At 52.0% G+C, this 25,796-nt stretch overlaps 1 protein-coding gene across 6 annotated transcripts in view; it reads left to right on the plus strand.

Annotated features, from left to right (window-relative positions):
* The window catches only part of CEMIP (cell migration inducing hyaluronidase 1), a 163,688-nt gene extending 145,872 nt beyond the window's left edge, over nt 1-17,816 (plus strand). For all 6 annotated transcript variants that reach the window (XM_060293763.1, XM_060293760.1, XM_030878467.2 and 3 more), the window contains 8 exons: nt 170-385; nt 3,576-3,787; nt 4,757-4,942; nt 8,697-8,901; nt 9,098-9,184; nt 9,812-9,969; nt 13,071-13,171; nt 14,842-17,816. In XM_060293763.1, the coding sequence (XP_060149746.1) occupies nt 170-385; nt 3,576-3,787; nt 4,757-4,942; nt 8,697-8,901; nt 9,098-9,184; nt 9,812-9,969; nt 13,071-13,171; nt 14,842-14,969 (1,293 nt within the window). In that variant the 3' untranslated portion in view covers nt 14,970-17,816. The remainder of the gene's footprint in view (nt 1-169; nt 386-3,575; nt 3,788-4,756; nt 4,943-8,696; nt 8,902-9,097; nt 9,185-9,811; nt 9,970-13,070; nt 13,172-14,841) is intronic.
* The last annotated feature ends 7,980 nt before the right edge of the window (nt 17,817-25,796 follow it).

Genomic DNA, 25,796 nt, shown 5'->3' on the forward strand with positions numbered 1-25,796 from the left:
TCTGGCTCCATCCGAGAGGTCAGCCATGCGCTTTCCTGTGCTGCCCCAGAGCATCTTTGGTTTGGCTGGTTTGTAACGTCTGGAAATCGGAAACTTCGCCCTGGCCTGACGACAGCTGCTGCTTCCCTTCACCTTCTGGTCCAGCCTCACATTCCTGGGCTGTGTTTAGATTACTTCCAGAGTGTTCTTCGGAGAGCCTGGGCCTTGGTTCAACCAGCTGGATATGGACGGGGACAAGACGTCGGTGTTCCATGACGTGGATGGCTCCGTGTCCGAGTACCCTGGGTCCTACCTCACCAAGGACGACAACTGGCTGGTCCGGCACCCAGACTGCATCAACGTTCCGGACTGGAGAGGCACCATCTGCAGCGGGCGCTACGCACAGGTGGGGATGCAGGGCGCACGCCCTCAGTGTCACCAGTCGCTCACTCACGGGACAAGCATTGAGCGAGAGCCTACTGCGTGCCTGCCTCTGTGCCAGGCCACAAAGGGACATAGGTTTCTTCTTCATTCTTCTTTCTTTCTTTTTTTTCTGGTAACCCAGTAGGATTTTCAAAAAGTCCAAGTGAAAACACTTCGTAAGCAGCATGCTTAGAAAAAGAAGTCAGACTTCGGCACCTAGTAACTGTGTGACCTTGGGCAAGTCACCTAAATTCTTGGAGTGTCAAGTTCCTCATCTGTAAAATCAGGATAATAGTTGAACCCTTTTAATGAGCACATAGAGTGCTTTACCAGCCCTCTCCACCAGAAATGCAGTGCAAGCCGTCCGGGTGATCTTAAATGTTCTAGTAGCCACGTGGAAAAGGCAAAAGAAATGGCTGAAATCGATTTTAATAATATACTTTGTTAAACTCAATATATTCAAAATACTATCATCTTAACATGTAATCAGTATAAAAAAATCATTAATGAGGCACCTTACATTCATATGTTTTTCCTGTTCTAAGTCTTCGAAACTCCCTGCATATTTTATACTTATAGCCCAGTCAGTTTGGATTCGAATTTTCTACAATTAAAGTAAAAGCTAGTCCTACCAAAACAATAAAGCTATGTTTAACTATTTAGCTGGAAAACTATTTTACCCCACTTTTGGTTGGAAATTAAAGTTAATTAAAATGAGATTGAAAGTTGGGGTCCTCAGCCACACCGGCCACATTTGCAGTGCTCAGTGGCCACATGGGACAGCGGGCTGAGTCAGTGCCTGGAATGTGAAAACATGAGTTACTGTAGTATTGTTACTGGTGTCATGTGGAAGGAGAGCTGAGGACTAGATGCGCAAGGGGAGAGAGCCCCCGAGGAAACGAAGAGCTGTCAGATCAGGAGGGAAGCGCATGAGCCCAGTGACCCCCCAAGGGGCAGGGAAACGTAGGAATGAGGAATCCTCACAACCGTCCCGCAGGCAGGCATTCCTCTCACCGCTGTGGGCAGCAGCATCCCGGGCATTAGCAAAGAGAGAAAGGTGGACTTCCCTGGTGGGCCAGTGGTCGAGACTCCATGCTTTCACTGCAGGGGACCTGGGTTCGATCCCTCAGGGAACTGAAATCCCACAAGCCCTGAGGCACAGCCCCCCCCCCCAGAAAGAGAAAAGAGCTAAAAGTGATTTCGGGTCTGGGGAGGGATGGGGCAGGGGGCTAGTGCCAGCGAAGGGGAAGGGCCATGGGGGGCAAGGTGGGCCCCTGGAGGCGGGGCCGTGCTGGGAGCGGGTGCCAGTGGAGGCGGGAGAGATTGGTAGCGGGAGGGGGGCACAGAGGAAGGCAGGGGTCCGGGGCAGGGAGGTCCAGCGTATTTCTTTCCACAGTAGAAGGGGAGGTCATGCAGTGAGAGGGCAGAGAGTGGGCCTGAGCTGGGTGGCCCGCAGAGAGTGATCAGGTTGGGAAGAGGTGCCGTGGAGACTGGAAGATGCTGACAGAGGCGTGCGGAAGGAGTGCCAGGTGGTGCTGCAAACCCAGTGGAGACTGTACACGGAGCATGGAAGGGGCACCGTTCCTCCTGGCTGCAGGACTTTCTCAGCCCTGCTCCAGAGCCCTGCAGAGGAGGCGGACCCGTGGAATGATCCAGGCCGAGGCATCTGCTGCACGGGTGGGCAGGGCAAGGGATTTGATGCTACGGGAGCGAGTGGTTGACCTGATGGTCTAGGGCAGATAAGAAGGGAAGTAGAGTCAGAGGGAGCTGACAGATTGGGGTCATGACCTGAATAACTAAAGGCTGACCAAACCCTTAAGGCTTGCAGGCACACTGCGGGCCTTATAGCATCCCTGATTCGAGGGCGAGACATCCCATGTGGAGCCTTGATCCTGAGCTTCCCTCCCACCCTTTCTTTCTGATACATTGCTGATTTTCTGCCGAAAAGGGCTGATTGTTAGTTAGAGCTTGCAGGTTACCATACCTGGCTACTGGTGAATTATTATTAATTATCTCCTCCCTCCACTTTGCAGCTTACAAAAGGCTTTACTATACCTTTAAATTCTTATACCCATGACACCGCCATACTAGGGCAGGGTTGAAGTTTCTCTTCCCATTTTATATGTGATACAACTAGAGGGGAAGATAACCCCTTCTTTCCAAAGGCACAACATTATTGCATCTTGATGCGATGGTCTCTCCTGGCCACAGCTACGGGGATGTCACCCGATGAAATGGGACAGGTCCTAAAACAGGACACAGTGTTTTATTTATTTTAACGAATGTTTTATTGAAGTAGAGTTGATTTCCAATGCTGTGCCAATCTCTGCTGTACAGCAAAGTGACCCAGTTATACACATATAGACATTCTTTTTTTATATTCTTTTCCATTATGGTTTATCCCAGGATATTGACTATAGTTCCCTGTGCTATAGAGTAGGACCTTGTTGTTTATCTATTCTAAATATAATAGTTTGCGTCTGCCAACCCCAAACTCCCAGTCCATCCCTCTCCCTCCCTCCCTTCCCCTTGGCAACCACAGGTCTGTTCTCTATCAGGACACAGTCTTTTAAACCAAGGGTGGCCCAAATCATCCAGGCTCTTTTGTTTCGTCCCTTGGACTCAGTGGCTGACAGTCTTGCTTTCATATTTGTCTCTGAAAAGAGATGCCATTCATTCCCCCGATGTGCACTGATAGCCACATGGTCTGGCCACACGGGCCAGACACTGAGAATCAGAGGGAGAAGTAGGCAACACATCAGGCTCTTTCTCAAATACAGACAGGACAGCAGCCGGTTAAAGGGGAGTTGCATTTGCAGCAGAAGTGTCATAAAACTCTCTCCCTTCCTCCTCTTTCCTGATACCCCTCCTTTTCCAAAATTCGCTGACTGTTAAGCAGACTCCCCTCAAGTTGCCACTGGTCTCTCCTCTACACTTTTTTTGAAGATGTACAGAAAGCGTTAGCTGGATTGCACAGTACGGCTCAGGCCGCATTCACCAGCAGAAAGGGATGCCCCCTTATTTGGCCTTCTTTCATTCAAGCTTTCTAAAAAGGGCTCTGTGAAGAGAAAGTCCTTTTGCAAGCGTAGTCTGTAGTCAGATGCTAACCAGATGCTCTTGGAATAATCCCTTGTCATTGCCTCATTGTGTGTTTCCTCTCTGGGCTTTAAAAGATGTACATTCAGGCCTACAAGACCAGTAATCTGCGAATGAAGATCATCAAGAATGACTTCCCCAGCCACCCTCTCTACCTGGAGGGGGCTCTGACCAGGAGCACCCACTACCAGCAGTACCAGCCCGTCATCACCCTGCGGAAGGGCTACACCATCCACTGGGACCAGACGGCCCCTGCCGAGCTCACAATCTGGCTCATCAACTTCAACAAGTGAGTGGGTGCCTGGCCGGGAGCAGTGTGACATGGGGACAGCTGCTCTGGCTGAGCTCAAAGCAGCAGTGATAACGGTGCCTCGTTGCAAAGCCCCGGGCTTCCTGCTCACAGACCCTCAGGCTCGCCCACGTCATCCCTGCACGAGGATGGATCTAGACGTGACATCACTCGGTGGTTAAGAATCAGAAGACCTGGGCTGAGCCCCCGTTCTGGGCGTGGGTGACGCCGGGCAGGGCGTCTCACCCCTGGGAACCTTAGTTCCTTCATCTAGGAGATGGGGTTAGTCTCACTCTGCAGAGCTGCAATGGGGATCGAGTGGGACAGTGTCTGGCAGGCGTTTCACCCAGGACCTGGCTTTACGAAGGGCTCAGTACACGGTCAAAAACCCCTGGTGGCTTTTGTTACCGTTTTATGGGGGGGGAAGGGGGCGGGAACAAGGCTCTGCGAGGTAGAGGGATTAAGCTGAGGGCATCTGGAGAGAGCTTCATGTATTTACGTTCATGTATTTTCTATGCACATCATTAACTTGTCACAGTAGTCCCATGAGACAGACAGACATCAGTTGCAGAAAATGATACCCAAAGAGCTGAAATGGGCCCCACAGTCAGGCTGGACCGGGAAGGGGCTGAATCCAGGTCTTACAGATCCTGGCTGTTCCACTCCAGCCCTATTGAAAGAACATTCATTTTTCTTTCCCCCAGCCAACGATCCACACAGAGCACCCAATGCAGGCCCTGGGGACGCCCCACCGCCCCCTCTCATTCACTGCAGTCACCGTTTCTCCCTCTCTCCTTGAACGCTTTGTGACGCAGTCATTACCAACAGCAAAGCCTTCTTTCAAAAGTTCCCACTGAAAAGTGGAAGCGCCGTTTGGTGGAGAACGCTTTGGTCTCTGGCCAAGGCACACGGGGAGGCCCTGTGGCCTGGACATCCTCGCTTGTAACCTGACTGCACTTCCGATTCTAGGGGCGACTGGATTCGAGTGGGGCTCTGCTACCCCCGGGGCACCACCTTTTCTATCCTCTCGGATGTTCACAATCGCCTGCTGAAGCAAACGTCCAAGACGGGCATCTTCGTGAGGACGTTGCAGATGGACAAAGTGGAGCAGAGCTACCCTGGCAAGAACCACTATTACTGGGACGACGACTCTGGGTGAGGACCCCCCTCCTGGCTGCAGGAAAGTGGTCATTCTCATGCTGTCCCCCGGCCTTTCCAATAATCCTCAGACCTGCCGTGCCGTGGGTGCCGGTTAACGTAGGATCCTTTCCTAGGCACTTCTATTCTCAGACAGCTTGTGTCATCCACCAGTGACATTTTTAAAGCTGTGACGCTTTGGGAGCAAAGTAAGCGCTCTATTAATATACACATGGATTGTAGTGCATATACCTGTTTCAGGGGGGAAAAAAGTGAAAGCAGTGAATCTTAGAACTGAGAAAATGTGGTACAGGACCTCAATTCCATACAACTCAGTCGGAGCAGATGATAGTATCCCTAATTTAGGGATGGGCAGGGACTTCCCCGGCGGCCCAGTGGTTGAGACTCCCCGCCTCCACTGCAGGGGGCACAGGTTTGAGCCCTGGTTGGGGATCCCGCGTGCCGCGCAGTGCGGCCAAAATAAAAAAAAAAAAAAAATAGAGATGGTCAAAGAAGGGACAGGACAAATAGGAATGCCTTGCTCCAGGGACACCGCACAAACTTGGCGCGGCTAGTTTTGAGCTCACACCTATCCGTAACCAAAATCCTCCCCCTTTTGCTGAACTGCACTAGGTTCTATTCAGCAGGGATCTAATGGGGGCAGAGTACTGTCCCCAGAGACAGTGAGCCATTTGGTCGCCTCCCCTGAAAAGAGAGTATTCTGACATCTGCAGAATGCCAGCACGTCTCCAAAGCGGTGAAGCTGTCGCTAGCCAGCCCTCCGGGGACTAAGGGTAAAGGGCTGTTTTATGGCCATTTTTTCCATTCTTGTAGTGAAATCAAGGGTAATGAGACAGATAGAAGATGCTTAGACATATCTATAAAGGTAGGGCTTTCTCGGTTTGATTAAAGGAAAATTCAAATTTGAAAGTCAGAAGCGTAAGTAAAAATGTTGGGGGGCTTCCCTGGTGGCGCAGTGTTTGAGAGTCCGCCTGACGATGCAGGGGACGCGGGCTCGTGCCCCCGTCCGGGAGGATCCCACATGCCGCGCAGCGGCTGGGCCCGTGAGCCATGGCCGCTGAGCCTGTGAGTCCGGAGCCTGTGCTCCGCAACGGGAGAGGCCACAGCAGTGAGAGGCCTGCATACCGCAAAAAAAATAAAATAAAAAAAGAATAATGTTGGGGTTGGGGAAGCAGCAAGCAGCACCCCTTTTCCCACGTTAGTTCTAAGCCAGTGGTGGAGCAGGCATGACAGCAGGTGAGGAAGGAACTGTCTGTCCTACTGATGATGGAGCTGCTGGGGAACAGATCTTCCCAATGCTGTCCCCGAGTGCACCTACCCAGTCCCAGGCAGCCCCGAGCAACCGGGGTCCTCCCCACTCAGCGCCCAACTCCCAAAACTTAGGGTGCAGGGGGAGCAGACCGGAGTCCGCCTCTCTACGGGCTGACCTATGTACCCCCATCCAGCAACCACACGAGTCACTCCACTTCCCCCGGGAAGACATCAGTGAGGGGATGGGCCGGGGCCAGGAGTGTTTAGAAAAACCCTTCCATGTGAAAACCAGAGGGGGAATTAAATATCCTTCATACAACAGCAGAAACGATCCATATTATGATTTTAAAAATGGTAATAAGGTGAAAGTCTTCATAGCACCACCTGTGCACGATTTCTTCTTTTATCGATAGGATCGTGAGAATTGGGATGTTGCAAAGGTGTGAATTTTTCAAACGGAAACGGCCACTGAACGAGTTGAACCTTTTTGATCAACACATTTAAAAATTTGCGATTTTTCCCCTTTAAGCAGATTTTGCTGCTTAATTCAACCGTTTTGTTGGTAGCTTAGTTAAGCATACCTGTTGATTATTATGCTGCGCTTTAATTCAATGGTAGCCTTAGGGACTGTGGGCTGGGTTACGGGATGTCTGTTGCCTGTGCAAGAGCCCAGAGTCTTGGGCTTTGTGAATTCTTGGGCTGTTTTCATGATCTTTCTGCCTTACAGATGTGTTGCTCTTTCTTACTCACGTTCAGAGCACCTGCTTTCAATGGCTACCTTCTATTCTGCTATGGCCTAGGACACTTGTTATAATTGGGGGTAAAATAAAAAGTAAGTAGGCTACAAGTGAAGGGGTCCCGAAGTGTGAAATATATTTCACACCCTGAGTCACCTCTGTAAATCCTTCGAGGTTAAAAAAAAAAACCACTCGGGTGATTTCATCCGTGTCCTGGAGTTTGCCAGATGCCCCCTAAGCGAGGTATTGCTAAGCTATACATAAGCGTGGTATTCAGGTGCACGGCCATCAGTAGGGCTGCTCTGAAATACTACCTCGTCACAGCCAGGATTTGAGCCCAGGCTTACTGACGCCAGGGCTTCCCAGGCCAGCTGACTAGGACACATCCACGTCGAAGGTGAGGACTAGAGAGGGCAGCTGCTGTCTGGAAAATAAGGAGCGGGAGCTAGATGGTCTTCTAGTGCCCTCCAGTTTGGATAATTTGATATACCATGACAGCGGGGAAACCTGAGTACTGATAGTCTTGTGCAGAAGCCCTAGGAACAGAGTCTCTGGGTCTCTTTCTGGGATTTTGCTCATGACCTTGTCCCCTGGGGTGGTTTCTGACCTTGTGTGGGAGCCTCTGGTGGAGAAATGATGACAGGCACCACTGAACGGGCTTCCTCCTAAGCAGCTCAAAGCTTCCCCCGCCCCATGCAGAGCATGGAATGCAGAGGAAGAAGCTCTGTTCTCAGCCGGGGCGAGAGATCCCCCAGCAGTTCTTCCACATGAACACTATATTCTATTCAGGGGTTGCTTGATGTCAAGAAACGTAAAGCCACTCGAGTGAACTCAAACAAAGTGGAGGTGTTCCTGAGAGGGAAGCAGGGCATCTTCAGGAAGTCATCCCAGCTGGGCTTCCTGGGCTCCTGTGCTGGAAACAGCCAAGCCCTAGGGACCAGATGGCCCGCCCAGTTCTGCTTCCCACTTTCTCCTCACATTCACACACGTTCCCTTGGTGAGCATTTTCCTCACCAGGCACAGGGTTGGGATGGAAAATCCCAGCTCTGTCCCCTTTGTGCTGTGTGGTCCTGGCAAGTCACTTCACTTCTCTGAGCCATTGGGATCTGAGAAATTGGGATGATAACAGTGCTTGCTGGACTGGATTGTCTGAGGATTAAATGAGATAATATGTCAGTTTACGGCATGTGCATAGCATGGCATAGAGTACGTGCTCAGAAAATGAAGTGTCAGTGTTAGCTTTTTCTTCAATGCATTTGTTTTTAATTTCTCCAGCCACATAAAACCTTGTGGTAGGACTTCCCAGGTAGCGTAATGGTTAAGAATCCACCTGCCAATGCAGGGGACACGGGTTCGAGCCCTGGTCCGGGAAGATCCCACATGCCGCAGAGTAACTAAGCCCGTGAGCCACAACTACTGAGCCTGGGCCCTAAAGCCCACGAACCACAACTACCGAGCCCGCGTTCTGCAACTACTGAAACCCGCGTGCCTAGAGCCCGTGCTCCGCAATAAAGAGTAGCCCCCGCTCGCCGCAACTAGAGAAAGCCCCCGCGCAGCAACGAAGACCCAACGCAGCCAAAAATAAATAAAATTAAAAACAAACCCCAAAAAACCTTGCGGTAGACCCATCCATTTTGTAGGGCCCACCGGCTGTAATCACTGTGGCCAGCACGTAGTTCTGGGTAAATGCCTTTGGGGGAGGAGGGGTGGGGGAGGGGGGTGTGGACACCGAAGGGAACCGCCCGCTCTGCTCCTGTGCACAGGCTGCTTTTCCTGAAGCTGAAAGCTCAGAACGAGAGGGAGAAGTTCGCCTTCTGCTCTGTGAAAGGCTGTGAGAGAATAAAGATTAAAGCTCTGCTTCCAAAGAACGCCGGCGTCAGCAACTGCGCGGCCACAGCCTACCCCAAGTTCGCGGAGAGGGCCGTCGTGGACGTGCCGATGCCCAAGAAGCTCTTTGCTTCTCAGCTGGTGAGTGGCCGACAGCGAGCCCGGGCCCTCCGAGGGGGCCCAGACCCCATCAGCGTCCTCTCCAGACATCTGCTCCGCTCCTTAGACCGTCTCCCGTGACCGGGGGTCGGGGGCAGTGAGGGGGAAGACCACCCATCGGGCCGTACACTTGACTCCACAAACCTGACGGCCACACTGGGTTTTGTTTACTTTGCAGACGACCAAGGACCACTTCCTGGAGGTGAAGATGGAAAGTGCCAAGCAGCGCTTCTTCCACCTAATGAACGACTTTGCCTACATCGAAGTAAGCAACCCTCACCCCTGCCCACAAAGGACCGCAAACCCGGTGGCTTAAAACAACAGAAACTTATCCTCTCGCGGTTCACAAGCCAGAAGTCCCAAGTCAAGGTGCTGGCAGGGTTGGTTCCCCCTGGAGGCTCTGAGGGAGGGTCCGTTCCAGGCCTCTTCTAGCCTCTGGTGCTGCCGGCAGCCCTGGATGTTCCTTGGCTGTAGCGCGTCCCTCCAACCTCTGCCTCTGTCTCACATGGTCTCTCCCCCATGTGTCAGAGCCTTACACCTCCCTCTGCCTGTAGTCCTTATAAGGACATCTGCCACTGGATTTAGGGCCCATCTGAAATCCAGGATGACCTCATCTCAAGATCCTTAACTTAATTACCCCTGCAAAGGCCCTAGTTCCAAATAAGGTCACTTTCACAGGTTGCAGTAGACATATCTTTGGGGGAGGCCGTCATTCAGTCCACTACAGAGGTTTGCAAAGAACCGACTGAAGTGAGTTTTATGCTTTGAAGGGCCGCACCGGTGACCTCTGTCTTCAGAGTCTGCGTGGGAACCCCCCGGGGCAGGAGAACCTCGGGGCTCTGCTGCCTTTGGGACCCCCTGCATCACACTGTGCGCTGCTTGTTGTCTGCAGGTGGATGGGAAGAAGTACCCGAGCTCGGAGGACGGCATCCAGGTGGTGGTAATGGACGGGAGACAAGGGCGCGTGGTGAGCCAAGCCCGCTTCAGGACCGCCATCCTGCAGGGCATCCCGTGGCAGCTCTTCAATTACGTGCTGGCCATCCCCGACAAGTGAGTGTGCGCCTCTGCTCCGGGCACCAGCCAGTGGCGCCGCAGACCCCCGCCCAAGTCCCCCTCCCTGTCCCTGAGACCTTCAGCACAGTCCGGTCTGAGAAGGCTTGGGGAGTGTCCACGGTCTGCCCACACATCATGGGTGCTGGCTGGGAAGCTTCCCTGCCTGGGGCCTCTCCCTTTGGAGCCAGGGCCACGGTGAATGTAGGTCAGGCTGAGGCGGACGGTCTACCCAGCTACAAATGGGAAGCCTGCCCTGGCCCTGTGCCCCCATCATGACCCACCCTTGCGGCATGAGCTCATCCCCTCCCATACTTTCAGTATGATCCAAATGCTGGTGGCTTTTGGGAATCTCCAGCCCAGACCTCCCTCTGAAACACCAGATACTTTTAATCCAACTGCAACTTGGACCATGCCACCTGGATGTCTGCTATGGAACTGAATTCTCATCATTTCTTTTCTTCTCACTCCCCTTTTCCACGTTTTGGTGAAACCATCATCTTCCATCCGGGCAGCTAGATGAGAGTCTGGGCATCGCGCTGGGGCTCTTGTCTTTCTTCTGTTTCACCACCACCACGCCCCATAACCACATCCTGTCAACCCTACCTGCATCGCTGCTCTCCTGCTAGGTATCCTGCGGCATCCTCTGCATCGCTGCTCTGTCTGGGGCCTCCCTGTCTGCCACCCACACTGTCGGCAGTCACCCAGCAGGCTCCCTTGTCCAGCCTCCCCCTCGCGAATCCACCCACCATACTGGGGGGTTGAGCTTCTTAAATACACGTACCTCCTGTCCTTCCTAGAAATCTTTGGTAATTCCCCTTCCACCTTCCAAATCTAACTCACATATCACCTCTTTGGTGAGGTCTCTTCCAATCCAACCAAAAAGTTCTACCTACCCCCCGTACCCACAGGACCAGTGGACATATCTACTCCCGCATCTAGGGTATGGACTTCTTGATGTGGGGACCATATCTAACTCCTATTTACATTCCTAGTATAATGGGTGGAGAATTCACTCCAAAGCCACAACCTGGCATAGCAGACAGTCTAAGCGCTCAACGTGGTACCTGTCATATAGGAGGTGCTTGGTAAATATTTATTGACGAAAACAAATGAACTACTTCCGAGATGCCGCACGATGGGCATGACGTGAACTAGACTCTTAGGTGAGATTCCAAAGAATGGGGTTCTGCTTAACGCCCTTTTGTCTCCACTCTCTTCCCCCATCACAAGCTTCTTTAGCCTGACATTTTCACGTGCAGATTCTTAAGGACCAGATTTGCCAGTTTGGGGAAATACATGATCATTTAGAGATTTTTAGTTTTCATGCCTTTTGGGGCCAAAGGACTTTTTCTGGAAATGAAACAGGATGCAGAAGCCTGGAATCAGAAACTGAAATGCGGAGCTGCTCTGCTTAGAAGCAGGGGTGAGAGGCGTGGGACTACCCCATGCAGGGCTGCTTTCAGCCCGTGCTGCGGCCCTGGTGCACCTTGCCAAGTACCTGGTGTGAGCCGTGCCCTGGGTTGGCACTGGGTACCCAGATAGGAATTGGGCACCACCAGACCCCGCTCTGACCTCCGGGAAAGCGGCAGTAGATGGGGCAAGGCAGGTCCTGCCCCACTGTCACCGCAGGCCCAAGCCAGGCCGCCCCCCCCTTCCACCCCCTCCACAGGGCCAGCCTTGCCACTGCTCGCACCCAAACCTTCAGGGATGGTTCCCAGGGGCTGTCTCTGCCCAGCCACCCCGTGGGGACCTCCGTGCTGACAGATCAGGGGCTTGGAGGGCATGAGATGCCCATACGAGACAGACAGGGACACCTGAAGTGTGCAGGCAGCTTCTGGGTGCTGTCAGGAGGCTGGGCGCACGAGAAGCTCTGTCTCCCTGTCCTGCCCCTGGGAGCCCCGTCTGGAGGGCATGACCTTTGTTTGAGTCCAGCCCAGCAAGAAGGCTCAACTGAGCCAAAGGGATGTTAGCTTTTCTCCTGAACGGGAACAGAGCCTGAATCCAAAGTTGAGGATGTGTTTGCGATGCTCCCCGTCTCCTTAACAGGCACAAATCCCTCTGCTTCCCTGAAGAGCCAGATGCAGTCCCCAGCTCGCTTCCCCTCTGTTCCTACTGCACCCAAGCTCTTTGCCTTTTAAGAGCTTGCCTTCTGCTCCCAATGGGACCCAAATGCGGGTGACAACAGCTTCCAGAATCCTATACAGTTCTTCCATGTCTGGACTGTGGTCTGTGGTTACAGGATTCCTCTGAGCTGCAAACTAGAAGCCCCAGTCGGGCCTCTGCCCCTGTTTCTATTCCTGGGGGAGGTGTGCACTTCCTGCCGTCTGGTCCAGCAGGCTGAGTCTGCCACCACGACGGCGGCTGTTTTCCCAGCACTTTGGCCTGAATGCAACCAGGGCAGGGGAATGGAGACTTTGCTCCCAAGCTGGGCTTTTGCAAGTCAGGACCTTCAGGCTGGGCATGCCCATTGCTCCAGGCCTCTGCCTCCGCCCAGGCACCAGGCACGGCTTCCCCTTTGGCAGGTCCTCTCAGATACTTGGTAACTATTTGCCTCCCTCACCCCCTCTGTAAAATGGAACGGTAACACCGTCCTGCCTGAGCGGAGAGGGTGGGTGTGAACCTAAGGCGTTAATCCTCCTCCGAGCACAGGGTGACTCCCCACTCTGGCTTCTCCCAGCACCACGTCTCCATCTTGTCCTGCGCAAACAGGGTTTGCATATTTAAGTGAAGAGATGCGTGCCGCGGTCGTTTGTGTGCCCGGCCCTGTCGTAGGTGCTGGCCCCCAGATGGGGTGCTCTGCGTACCTGCTCTGTCCTCTGTGGGGACAGACAGGGAGCAGCAGGGAGCTGAGAGCAGGCGCAGAGAAGGCCACAGGCACCAACCGCAGCCAGATGTGTGGGAGGGCGTTCAGGATGTGGGTCATCACATGGAAAGAGCCGGTCAGCTCGGCACGCGGGAGGGGCTGCCTTTCCCCAGTCCCTGGCGGGCCTCTGGGCACTGCTAGCTCGAGTCCCACGAGGCACAGTCCAGCATCCCTCCCAGGGAACCCCCGCATCCAGCTTGTCGTCCAGTCCCCTCATCCATCCCTTCTTGCTCAGCTCCATAGTTCTCATGGCATCGAAGGGAAGATACGTCTCCAGAGGCCCGTGGACTCGAGTGCTGGAAAAGCTCGGAGCAGACAAGGGCCTCAAACTGAAAGGTAAGGGGTGTAGACGGGGCCCTACCCTGACCGTGAATCCAGATGCCCAGGGCGCAGGCTGCTGCTACCCGCTGCTGAGACCAGACCACTTTCCCCCCAGACCTGGGTGGGGTCTCAGAATCCTCAACACAACTAGTGGTCTGCAGGTGTGTGTGGGCAAGAGGCCGCCTTGTCCCCATTCCTGCCCTGCAGCAGCAGCATTCCAACTTGTGACCGGACACCGGAAGGAAATTGCTCGAGCTGCTCACCTGTCGACTCAGCAGGTGGCCCTTTTTTTTTTCCACAAAAGTATCGGCAGAAAAGTGGCTCAGTTTGACCCTCCTACCCAGTTCCTGCTACTCCAATCGGCCAGGGGCCCTACGTCTTCTGCAGCTTCCCAGCTCACGGCCAGCATTTGTGCAGCCCTTTGCAGTTGGCAAAGCTCTCATTTGAGAATCAAGGTCACACAGCTCTTCTGCCATAAAGCCTGGCACAGACCCCTTAGGGAAGACGCCAGCCAGGACAGACATGTCAGCATTTTATTATCGTCACTGCAGACTGTGATGGGAGAGTGCTGGGGGGGGTCGAGAGGCGAGGCCAAGCAACGCTCCACGCAGATAATAATGATAATGTCCGTTGTAGTTACCATGTAATGCTGAGCCTTGCACCTTGCTGCACATCCAGTAACGATCTCAGTTATTCGTTAATAACCTGCGTGACAGGTACTGTTATTTCCACTTAAGGTGAAGAAACAGAATTAGTTAAGTAATTTAAGGTTAAGAGTTTGGATCCTTATTTTTTCGAATCCAAAGCCAGCCATCCTTAGTGGCCATGCTATCCTGACTGCAAAACACATCAAAGCTAGCAGCCTATCTATCATGTGGGACGCTTATCCCAGGCAGCTCTCAGAGAAAAATCAGGAACAGTGAAAGTCCTTCAAACGAGCCAAAAGAGAACACAAGGAAAATAGAAGCGTCTTCTCCAGCCTGGTCCTGAAAGCATTTGGGGGCCTCTGTCCTTTAAATTCAGACCCTGTTGCCAAAAGTTGATGAACATAAAGGTGACATACGTCAAGGGACACTTTCCCAGTGGTGACGGGTGTGTGCTGCCTGCCAGGCTGGGCCGTTCCCGAGTGTAGACATGGACCCCCAAGTCCCTCGGACGGGGTCGAGCTCCGAGCTGTGAGCCAGAGGGCCCTGCGTGGGGCTCCGGAGTCTAGAGTTCTGGTCTGGGCTGCACCATCTACTAGGTGCCCTTGGGCAAATTCCTCCACTTCTCACAAATCCCTTCTAAAGCCACAGAACGTTGGAGCTGGGGCAGAAATCTCGTAGATGCATGCCATTATTTGACAGGGACACGGGGCTTCAGGGACGGGCAGAGACTCGCTGCTAATTGTAGGGTCAGCTCCAAGGTGGCTGGGGTTCCCGGGAGGTCTCCTGTGGGAACCAGAGAGCACTCTGCACAGGTGGCTGGGAGGCTCAGGTGAGACCCTGTGTGCCCCGTACAAGCCAATGCCGGGTACCACCAGTAACCGGCCACAAAGCTCTTCCCGGGGGGCGGACAGTCCAGTGTGGCTAGAGGAGAGGGTGCCTGGTACGGGCAGGGGAATGGCGATGGGGAAGCCTGGAAGGTGGTGGCACATAGCCATGCTCTGGTGAAGTTTCTGCTCATGTGACGTCACTGCTTTTCAGAGAAAATGGCATTCGTTGGCTTCAAGGGCAGCTTCCGGCCCACCTGGGTGACTCTGGACACCGAGGACCACCATGCCAAAATCTTCCAAGTTGTGCCCGTCCCCGTGGTGAGGAAGAAGAAGCTGTGAGGACCGCTGCCACCTCAGCGCTGCCCTCCAGTGGACTCTGACGATGGACTCCCGGCAGCCGCCTGGGGCAGCCTGGCTGGTCCCCCAGCCCCTGTCCAGCAGCTGCTGGGGAAGGCCACGTGTCAGCCCTGATGGGCCAAGGGGAGGGTATCAGAGACCCCTGGTGCTGTCACCTGCCCTCACTCAAGTGTCTACCTGCAGCCCCAGGGGCAGTGTTGCTGATGCTGGAAACCTTCTCTTTCCTGCAGCCTCTTGGGTGCTTCTCTCCTATCTGTGCCTCTGCGGTGGGGTGGGGGGTGTGTGTGTGTGTGTGAGGACCGTACGAGGAGACCTGCGCTGCGCTGGCAGCAAAAGTCTACTTTGGCGGGAGCTCTGCCCCAGCTGGGAGGCAGCCTGGAGGGGGCGCTGGGTCGTCCACAGATCCCCATGCTCTCCAGCACGCACGTTAGGGTGGTCGGTGTAGGAGGAAGAGCCCTGGTCCTAAGGAAATCTTCATTCCTGTAAGCAAGAACCGACCTCCGCGGGATTCGGAGCTGGCGTGCAGACCGGGATTCCGTCTTCCGTTCACCAAGATGGAACCGGCTACCCTCGGAGAAGGGCGAGCCTGCCTCCGGAGGGGTTCAACCTCTCAGGAGGCTTTGGCACCCAGGTTGGGAGTTGGACTAGGTGACCTTTAAAGGTCCTTTCAGTTCTGAGATGCCAGAACTGCGATGCTGTGGCTTTTCACATTGTGCCCGGAACCCAGCAATAGGTGAGAACGTTCCTTCCAGCCAACATCCATGACGCTGGGTGCTCCGGGCGTACAGGATGGAGCGGTGAGAAGCATTGCCTAAGGCAAGGGGCTCGCAGTCTGGTGGAACAGGTGGTTGGGCGTGTGTACCTCTGATGCCAAGCGGAGAAAGCCAAGAGAGGTAAAGAGGAGGTCAGAGGCAGTTCCCGGAGGGAAAGAGCTTACGCGCTCAGGTGGTCAGGAAGCTTCCTGCAGTAACGAAGGGCAGGGGCATTTGGGTGGGCGGAGATGAGGCAGCCTCTGGAGTGGTTCCTGCCCACATCTGCCGAAGACGGGTGACTTCAAAGTCGCCCTTTGCCCTCGACTTGCTGGCCACCCGTAATAGAGAAGCGGGCATCAGAGGGGGTGATGGGCTGAGCTCATTATGGCCAGAGCACTGGGTCAGCTGGTCCACCAACCACTCCAAGAGGGGGTGGAGTCAAGTCGAGAAAGGGGAGCTCCTGCATCGGGGGCCCTGAGAGCCCTCGCGGAGGCCCACGCGGACACACTCACACCTCAGTGAGCCTGGGGTTTCAGAGCTGGAAAGGACCTTAGGAAACACCTAGTCCAAAGCCTTTGTTGTATGGATGGGACACATGAGACCCCAAGCTGGGGAAGAACCACACGGCCAGGGCAGGGCCAGGACGGGAGCCCCACTCACCGCACTTACTGCCACACCACGCTGCCTCAACAGCCGGCCTGAGTGGCCTCGCGAAACGGGGGCAAGTCCCCTTGAAGGGAAAGAAGATCAGAATAGGAAAGAGAGTTGGCCGATGACTGTTTCTCTCCTGGTCCTCTGCTTGCACAAGGGCGCCCTCCTCTGGGCTGTGGAGGTCCTGCAGCCTCCGCTTGGCTCAAACTACCTGCCCTGCCGAGCCGGCGCCCAGCAGCTGCGGTCACCGCACTGGTGCTACCTGCTTCCGTAGGTCTGCAGGCGCGCCCAGCAGACACGTTTTCGGTGAGCCAGCTAGGTGGCTCCGGGATCTGAAGAGCTTTGGGTCCACCCCAGGCCCTCTCAGTCACTGCCTAATAACCTGCTCTCTCCCTTGCCCACCTTGGAGAGAGCAGGAGAGCTTCCAGAGAAAGAAAACTCTATCTGTGGCTTATACTCCCTCATGAGGCACCAGGGTCGCTCTGGGTCTCGTCCCCTTTCCTGCCCCGACCACAAATTCTTTCCTTCCTTGGCACCATCTGCCCAGCTGCACCCAATGAGACTCGGCCCAAGAGTTCACTGCCCAGGTTGAGCCAGTTGCCAAAGAGGTCTCCCCCACTAGACAGGTCTTTCGCTGCTAGGACCTGACGGTGGGACTCTGCCGCTTAAGACCTGGCAGCTTCAAAGGCCCGGGTCCCAGGAAGGACCTCTTCCAGGCAGGTCAGAGGCCATGGGGAGGAGAGTTCAATGACCTCGCGTTCTTGTCTATAGTTCTGTTGAGTTTTCCTAAACTCTTAATGCAAGGGTCTCATACTGTGAACCACTTAGGATGTGATCACTTCAGATGGCCAGGAATGTTGACTGTCTTTGGTTCAGTTCATGGAAAAAGAAATACCTATTTGAAAATCCTCAGAGTTGTACATATGTCTAACAGTGCAGGATCTGTGCATAAAACTTTCCTTCCTAAACCATTCACCAAGAGCCCGTGTCTGGGCATGTTCTTGGTAGCACAAATTTTCTCACTGCTTAGAAAATTGTTCTTGTTGTTCTTTCTGTCTGTAAGCCTCAAAATGAGTTAGGCCTTTAAAAAACAAAAAAACAAAAAAACCACTCCTCTGAAACGCTTGTCTTTTTCCTGTTGCCGAAATAGCGGGTCCTTTTTCGGGAATGAGATGCATAGTGTGTTTTGTCTGTAAACATTTCTTGTAGGCGTCACCATGAACAAAGATATATTTTCTATTTATTTATTCTGTGTGCACTTCGAGAAGTCATTGTCAGAGAAATGAAGAATTGTCTTAAATGTCATGTTTGGGGATGTCCTTTGGACCACTTGAAAGGGGTGTACCCAGGGCCTTCTGCTTGCAGCAGAGGGTATCGGCTCTGGTTTGGAAGATCTTGCTGTACCATAGTAAACATACAAAGGATATCATCCACCTGTCTGCGTGTTTTGTTTTCCATTAAAGTGGGCCTCATTTTAAGCCAGAGAGCTACAGAAAATAAGATTGAGGAAACCTCCCTTTGCATCTGCCTCTCACTTCCAAGAACTATTCATGTGTCAGAGTCCTACCTTGTCCTGCCCTAAGGGGGCGCCCACGAGAGCAGGTGGAGATGGTCCTAGGAGAGTGAAGATGTCGTTCATGTGGCTGGCCGCATCCAGGATGCACTACGTCCTTCTTACTCCTAAGCCATCAGTAAGCTGTCAGGGCAGCACCCTCTCCGAGGGGAAGCCAGGGGTCAGCAGTCTGGACTCGAAGCCAGACTGTTTCTTCCTCATGGGCACAGTTTGGTCAGAGGCCAAACACGGTATCTGAGAAGAATGTGGAGACTGAGGTGGAGAAATAGGTCCAAATCAAGCTGCCAGACAACAGGGGCAGAAGCACCTGGGCAGAGGTGAGAGGGGCTCGGGGGGCCTGGAGAGGAGAAAGTGAGAAGCTTAGAACGGGGTTAAATGGGAGGGTCTTAGAGCTGTGCTCTCCAGCAAGGCAGCCACTGGCCACACGAGGTCACCTACATTGAAATTAAGTAAAATGAAATACAAATAAAAATTCAGTTCCTTGGCTGCACTAGCCACATTTGAAGCGCTCAATAGTCCACATGTCTAGTGGCTACCATACGGGACAGGAAAGATATAAAATATTTCCATCAACAAAGCAAGTTCTTCTCTTAATGATTTCCAGGAAGCTTCTGGGGCTCATACACTGGACTTTTTAAAAAATCTATGCTCCTAATGTGTGTGTGTGTGTGTGTGTGTTCAGTCCACTTAAAGCGGCTGGCACCAGACTGGTGCTATCAAATTGTCAATAAACAAATGCAGTCGTCTCTCGGTAACCGCAGGGGATTGGCTCCAAGACCTCCATGGATACCAAAATCCGAGGATACTCAAATCCCTTACAGTCTGCCCTCTGTTTCTGTGGGTTCTGCATCCGGGAATTCAACCAGCCTCTGACTGTGTAGTATTTTCCATCCGCGGCTGGTTGAATCTGCGAACACAGAACCTGCGGATATGGAGGGCCAGCTGTCCACCTGACAGAGCAGCCTGAGCATCCTAGGTCAGTGTGCAGTGGCAGGCACACGGGCCCTGCCCTCCAGAAACTTCACCTGGAGGGAGAGCTCACATCTGTACACTCATTCAACAGCTATTGCTGGGCACTTGCTCTGTGCTGGCGCAGCACAGAGGAGCATAAAGGAGCGCCGTGGGGACACTGCAGTCCTCACGCCCAGCGAGTGGTGTGTAAGAGCTCCAAGTGCAGGGAGGAGTTATCAGCTGGAGTGGTCAGGGGTCAGGGAGCAGAGGTGGGACTGGAGTCAGCTTGGGAGACAGGGTCAGACGAGGGATGGGGCCTTTTCATAAGAGGCACAGCCTGTGGGCAGGGAAAGTAACCAGAGGTGTGGGCTTGAGGATGGCCGGGCATAAACCAGAGAGCAATCCTGAGAGGGAAGATGGGTTGGCCAGACATTGGGCAGGTTTTAGGGACCCCTGGATTTGACTATGGGAGGGGGTCCCTCGTGACGCCTCCGCCAGCAGTTTCGCTGCTTGAGTGAGTGCACAGCCCGCTGGTTCAGTCGGCGAAGTCAAAAAGGCATTTGGGAGGATTGGGAGACCAGGCTCAAAGGAAGTGTTGGTTGAGCAACAGGAGACTGTAGCCAGCTCAGCACACGGAGCAAGAGATAGCCCAGAGTGGAGAGAGAGGATGGACTTGGGGGCCCCTCCCACACTTGTCTCTTCAACAGTCACCAGACGCCCAGGGGAGTCACTGCCAGGCTGTTACGTGACAAGGTGAGCACACCTAGCCCCTGTCTGCATGGAGACAGCCATAAAAATATGGAAGCAACCTAAGTGTTCATTGACAGAGGAATGGATTAAGAAGATGTGGTACATATATACAATGGAATATTACTCAGCCATAAAAAAGAATGAAGTAATGCCACTTGCAGCAACATGGATGGACTTAGAGATTATCATACTGAGTGAAGTAAATCAGAAAGAGAAAGACAAATAGCATATGCTATCACTTACATGTGGAATCGAAAAAAATAGCACCAATGAACTTATTTACAAAACAGAATCAGACTCATAGACATAGAAAACAAATTTATGGTTACCAAAGGGGAAGCGGCAGAGGGATAAATTGGGAGTGTGGGGTTAACAGAGGCACAGTGCTATATATAACATAAACAACAAGGGCTTACTGTATAGCACAGGGAACTGTATTCAATATCTTGTAACAAACTATAATGGGAAAGAATTGAAAAAGAATATAGAGATATATATGTATAAACAAATCACTTAGCTGTACACCTGAAACAAGCACAATGTTGTAAATCAATCATACTTTAAAAAAAGAAAAGAAAAGAGAGGAAGGTAGGAAATTCAGAAGAGTGGAGTATGCTCTGGGGGTTCCCCTCTCTTACGGGCTCGTCCCTAAGCAAGTGAGGGGGGCCGACAGAACCCCTCGTGGGGAGACCGGGAGTATCTGCAGTAGGGAGAGACTGACAGTTTACTTCTCTGTGCTTACTGAGCCCCCAGACTCACAGGCCACCCGACCACTGCCGGAGCTGGGGATGAGAAGTCTCTGGTGTCTTACTTCCCTGTCATTTGGGAGAGTAGAGGCTGAAGGTGCCTCTGCCCTCGTCCTGGGGTGACAGAAGGTGGATGCAGGCTGGAGCTGCCCAAGGTTCCCAGGAGAACAGCCTCTGGGTAAACGCCCCTGCACCCGCTGGCTGGCTAAGGATGCATGAGGTTTCCATGCATCAAGAGCACATCATGGAGGGACTTCCCTGGCGGTCCGAGCTTCCACGGCAGGGGGTGTGGGTTCGATCCCTGGTTGGGGAACTAAGATCCCACAAGCCGGGCAGCCAAAAAATGAATTAAAAAAATTTTTTTTTTTTTTTAAAGAGCACATGTGGAGCTCAGCGCAAGTAAGCTAGCTTGAAGGGACCCTGCCCCAAACAGCTGTCTGCTCAGGTGAAGGGATACCTGGCAGAAAGAGGCTATGGGGCATCTCCAATGGGGAGCTGAAAAAGGAAGAGGCGCCACCCGTATTCAGCTGGGAAATGTATTGCTCAGATCCAAGTGGGTAAGGGAGCATTTGGGAAGAAACCAGAAGACATCCCGTGCCAAAGAGCCATAACACCTGCCATAACAGAGAGCACTTAAGGACAGTTTGCAATAGCACAAAGTACTGAAGACTTTTTACCCCTTTTCCTCTAATCCCCCCTCTCTGTGCCCCAAACCGGTAGGAGCCAGCAGGAATGGGGAATGATGGGAGAAGTGGAGTGGGAAGCAAGGCGGAAGCAGAGAAAAAGAACAGCCCCACTTCTCCACCCCCATCTCCCCTGCAGGGGCTCAGACAGGGCCCAAGCAGGTGGAGAGCAGGTAAACTCGCTTTAGGGGCAGGAAGAGAGAGCCCTGGTTTTTAGCCTTTGCTGATGTCCATGGTGTAAATACTCTCGTCGGCCAATTTCCAGCTACAGTGGTTTCATAGCCAGATCCCAAGATTCCTATTTAACCACTGGTTCTGCAAGCTGGTACCTGCTGGCTTCAGCGCAGGAGTTGAAGGCGGCGCTGAGAAAAAATACAGCTCTGCTAGTTTGTATCCTTCAACAAAACAATTACAAGGAGTGGAAGGGAAGAGTATAAGGTTTATACTCCCCTGGGAAGTATCATGTCGACTCCCTTAGAAGAAGGAAGCTGCTCAAACAGAGTTTTGCTTGTTTATAGCTCTTAAACAGATCTTTTTTTCCCCTTCCGACTCTAGAGGGAAAACACTACACCAGGTTGAATAATACTACAATGTTGGGTATGCAGAATCTCTCCTGAGCAAAACCCCAAAGGCGAAATCACCAAGATTCGTTCATAGGATGACATAAAATTAAAATTTAAAATTGTAAATAAATAAATTGAGGAAATGAGTTTAAAAAGACCAAAAAACCCAACTGCCACTTTTGAAGAGCCTGGAGCAAAAGCAGGAGGTCGGGAGCAAAAGCAGGGGGCTGTGCACGCGCCCTGCACACACCACCACCTCAGGGGTGGGCGAAACACCTAAGCCACACCCCTGGCCCGACCCCTGGACACACCCCTACCCTCACCCCATATAAGGAACAAGCTTGCCCCCTCTCGGGGAGCGAGCAAACAAGGGAACCTGCTGTTTGTTCTCACTCCCCAGCCGCAGCAGGGCCCCAATAAAGCCTTGCCTGAGTTTTCTGTCTGGTCTCTGATCAATTTCTACTGTTTGGGGAGGGCCAAGAACGCTGGTTGGTAACACCCGTTTGCAAGGCCAGGATTATGGCAGGATTATGCTTCTTGTTGGGGGTCCCTGAACTTTATTCACATAATTTGCAAATGGTCCCTTCATTAAAGGATTGGTACGATGCCATCTGCTTTCTACTGGGACTCCGCCGATATTTTATATATGAGACACTCTTACAAAGCAGTAAAGGGCGGGTGGGGAACACCAAAAGAAAACAGGAAGGTGTCAATTCACAGAAAAAGTATATAAAGGTGTCAATTCACAGAAAAAGTATATAAAAGTATAGAAAATAAATATATGTATTTAAAAATTCAGCCTCACAGCAGTGTAAAGCAACTACTCCAATTGAAAGAAAGAAAGAAAGAAAGAAAGAAAGAAAGAAAGAAAGAAAGAAAGAAAGAAGGAAAGAAAGAAAGAAAGGAAGAAAGAAAGAAAGGAAGAAAGAAAGAAAAAGAAAGAAAGGAAGAAACTTTAGTCCGAGGTGGGGGGGAAATAAAAAAATAAAATAAAAGAGTCTCTAGTTAGAAAAAAAAAATTCAGCCTCATTGGTAATTATAAGATGCAAACTGAAACAACAGGGAGATACTATTAATCACCTATCAAACTGAAAATATTGCGAAGAATGCTACAAGGCAAGAAGAAACAGACATTCTTAGATGAGGACAGAAAAATAATTTGGCATCTTTTCCATAAAGCAATTCTGTATTATGTAAAAGTGAACTGAAAATATGTGCAGACTTTGGCTCCAAAATTCTGCCCAAGAATTTATCTCAAGAAAGAGCTGGGACTTCCAGGTGGCACAGTTGTTAAGAATCCACCTGCCAACGCAGGGGACACGGGTTCAATCCCTGGTTCGGGAAGATCCCACATGCCACGGAGCAACTAAGCCCATGCACCACAACTACTGAGCCCACAAGCCACAACTATTGAACCCACGCGCCTAGAACCCATGCTCTGCAACAAGAGAAGCCACAGCAATGAGAAGCCCATGCACTGCAACAAACAATAGCCCCCTCTTGCCGCAACTAGAGAAAGCCCGCGCACAGCAATGAAGACCCAACGCAGCCAAAAATCAACCAATAAAATTAATTGATTGATTTTTTAAAAAAGAAAGAGCTTACAGTAGTGCACAGCATTTGTGACAAGGATATTCACTGCAGCATTTTATATGATAATGAAAACTTTGAAACAATCTAAATAGTCAGCAATCAGACTGGCTACACTGAGATACCAGTCCCTTTCCCAAAATGAAGATTAAAAATGACTGTTGAAATGTTGATAATTATGAATGCTGGGTGATAAGGAACGGAATTCATTATACCACTCACTCTAGTTGCATGTTTGTGTGTACATTTAAAATACTTCCTCAATAAAAAACTTCTGAAAGTTGGAAATAACTATTTAGAAAGTACTTAGCATTACGGATCAAGAGCCTTAAAAATAGTCCTTTTCATTGACCTAGTAATTATTTATCTGGGAATGTAGCCTAAGGAAACAAAGCTTAGGTATAAAGATGTTCTTTATGGCATTATTTATAATCATTTGACACGTTCAAAGCACCTAAACGTTTGACTCCACGGGAGTGACTAAATTACGGTCTCATTTGATGAACTATTACACCTCACTGAAATAATATTGACAAAGAGCTTGTAATAACAAATTGTGCATTTGCAAAGTCAGTTGCAAAATCATTGTGGGTTCCGTAAGTCACAGAATATTACAGGCTCAAAGACCTTGGAGCTCAATTGGCCTGGCATTCTGCACGTGAGAGATGGTCTCAGACACACACACACACACACACACACACACACACACACACACACACACACACACACACACACACACACACACACACACACACACACACACACACACACACACACACACACACACACACACACACACACACACACCTCCAAGCCCTGCTACCTCCACCAAGCCCACACTCGCGTTCCTTCTGATGGTGCCAGTGCCACAGCCTCCAGGCTGCTTCCCCAGCCTTCGCACCTCCTCCTCCCTCCCCATCTCCCTCCTTCCTGATCTTGCCTCTCAAAAGCCCAAGGAACTAGTTTGCGATAGCAAAGGCCTCCTCGGTGGCCGCTTCCTTTGGTTAAATTCCCTTGGTGAGAGTTGTCTGGTGCATCTGAGGTACAGTAGAGGTGATCCATTCTAGCCCGGGGCATACATTGATTTAAAATTAGAAGTAGGGGCTTCCCTGGTGGCGCAGTGGTTGACAGTCCGCCTGCCGATGCAGGGGACATAGGTTCGTGCCCCGTCCTGGGAAGATCTCACATGCCACGGAGCAGCTAGGCCCGTGAGCCATGGCCGCTGAGCCTGCGCGTCTGGAGCCTATGCTCCGCAACGGGAGAGGCCGCAGCAGTGAGAGGCCCGCGTACCGAAAAATAAACAAACAAACAAGTAAATAAATAAATAAAATTAGAAGTAGGAGCCCAAAGGCAGAAAACACCATCTTTGCCCAAGAGAATTTAAAGGAGGAGCAAAGATCTTAGGGCATTTGGAAAGAAGCTTCTCTACTAGGGGTTCAGGGACCTCCTTGGTGCTGGAATGAATTCCTCTAGTTCAGTTTCTTCCAGACCTTGGTATGTGGATTCCAGGCCTGGCAGAACTTGTCACCCCTGTTTATAGAAGTGGTGAGGCCCAGGGACATCAAATTGTCACTCAAGGTCATCCAACGTGGGCTGCAACAGGAGGCTGGGATCAAAGGGGCCTCCGTGTTTCCAGGCCCATCACTGAAGCCTCGCTCCCCACAAGGAAGAATGCCGGTTGGCGGGCCCAGCAGATGCAAAGCAGGCCAGATGTCCCTGGAATTCCTGACATTCCAGGAGGGCAGCCCTCCTTGCGGCCCCAACTCCAGGCCTCAGATTTGTGGGCTCAGAAACTTCACCCTGGCAACTTCGGCATACTTCTCTGGAGGAAAAAAAAAAAATTGCTCTGAGTGTGCTAGGGCACTGTGCACTAAGATCTAAAAATCCTGCAAGGCGGGCTGCTCAGGCCCAGGGTTTGACAGAACTTAAGTGATGGCTCATTGATAGGCTTCAATCAATTCAACAAGATCTAGGGAGAGTTCACCACGGGCCCAGCTGCCAGCTCAGATTTCCCCAGATGCTGGGCCGAGTGGAGAGGGCCCCGGAGTTTCCGGCTTATGACACTTGGATGAGACCTGAAATCTGCCCCCCGGAAATTTCCTTGTCCTACCAAACAGCACAGTCAGCCTGCAGTCCATCCTGGACTAGGGCAGCTCTGCCCCTAGTCATTTTCAGGGTGACGCCACGTGACCTAAGCGTGAAGGTCCTCAACAATGCAAGCATCTGGGAGTGCGGTGCCAAGGAGGTGGGAGCAGTGGATGTTCCCGCCTGAACAGAAGCAGACCCACTCTGCTCTTGCATACGCTGCACTGGGCAGATGGCCATTCTTCCGGAACAATCTCTGCAGCCCATGCAGACTTCTATCCCATCCCCCTCCTTAGGCTGTGGTGCTCCAGTGAACAGAGCACTGCCTCCAGAGGGGAAGGATGCCATTCCTTCCTTGCTAGCAGTGACCTTGGGCCAGAGGCTTAACCCTACGAGTCTCTGTTTAATCATCTAAAAAAACAAACGAGGGCTTCCCTGGTGGCACAGCGGTTAAGAATCCGCCTG

This window comes from Globicephala melas, chromosome 2, assembly GCF_963455315.2.
Source record: "Globicephala melas chromosome 2, mGloMel1.2, whole genome shotgun sequence".
Classification (NCBI taxonomy): domain Eukaryota; kingdom Metazoa; phylum Chordata; class Mammalia; order Artiodactyla; family Delphinidae; genus Globicephala; species Globicephala melas.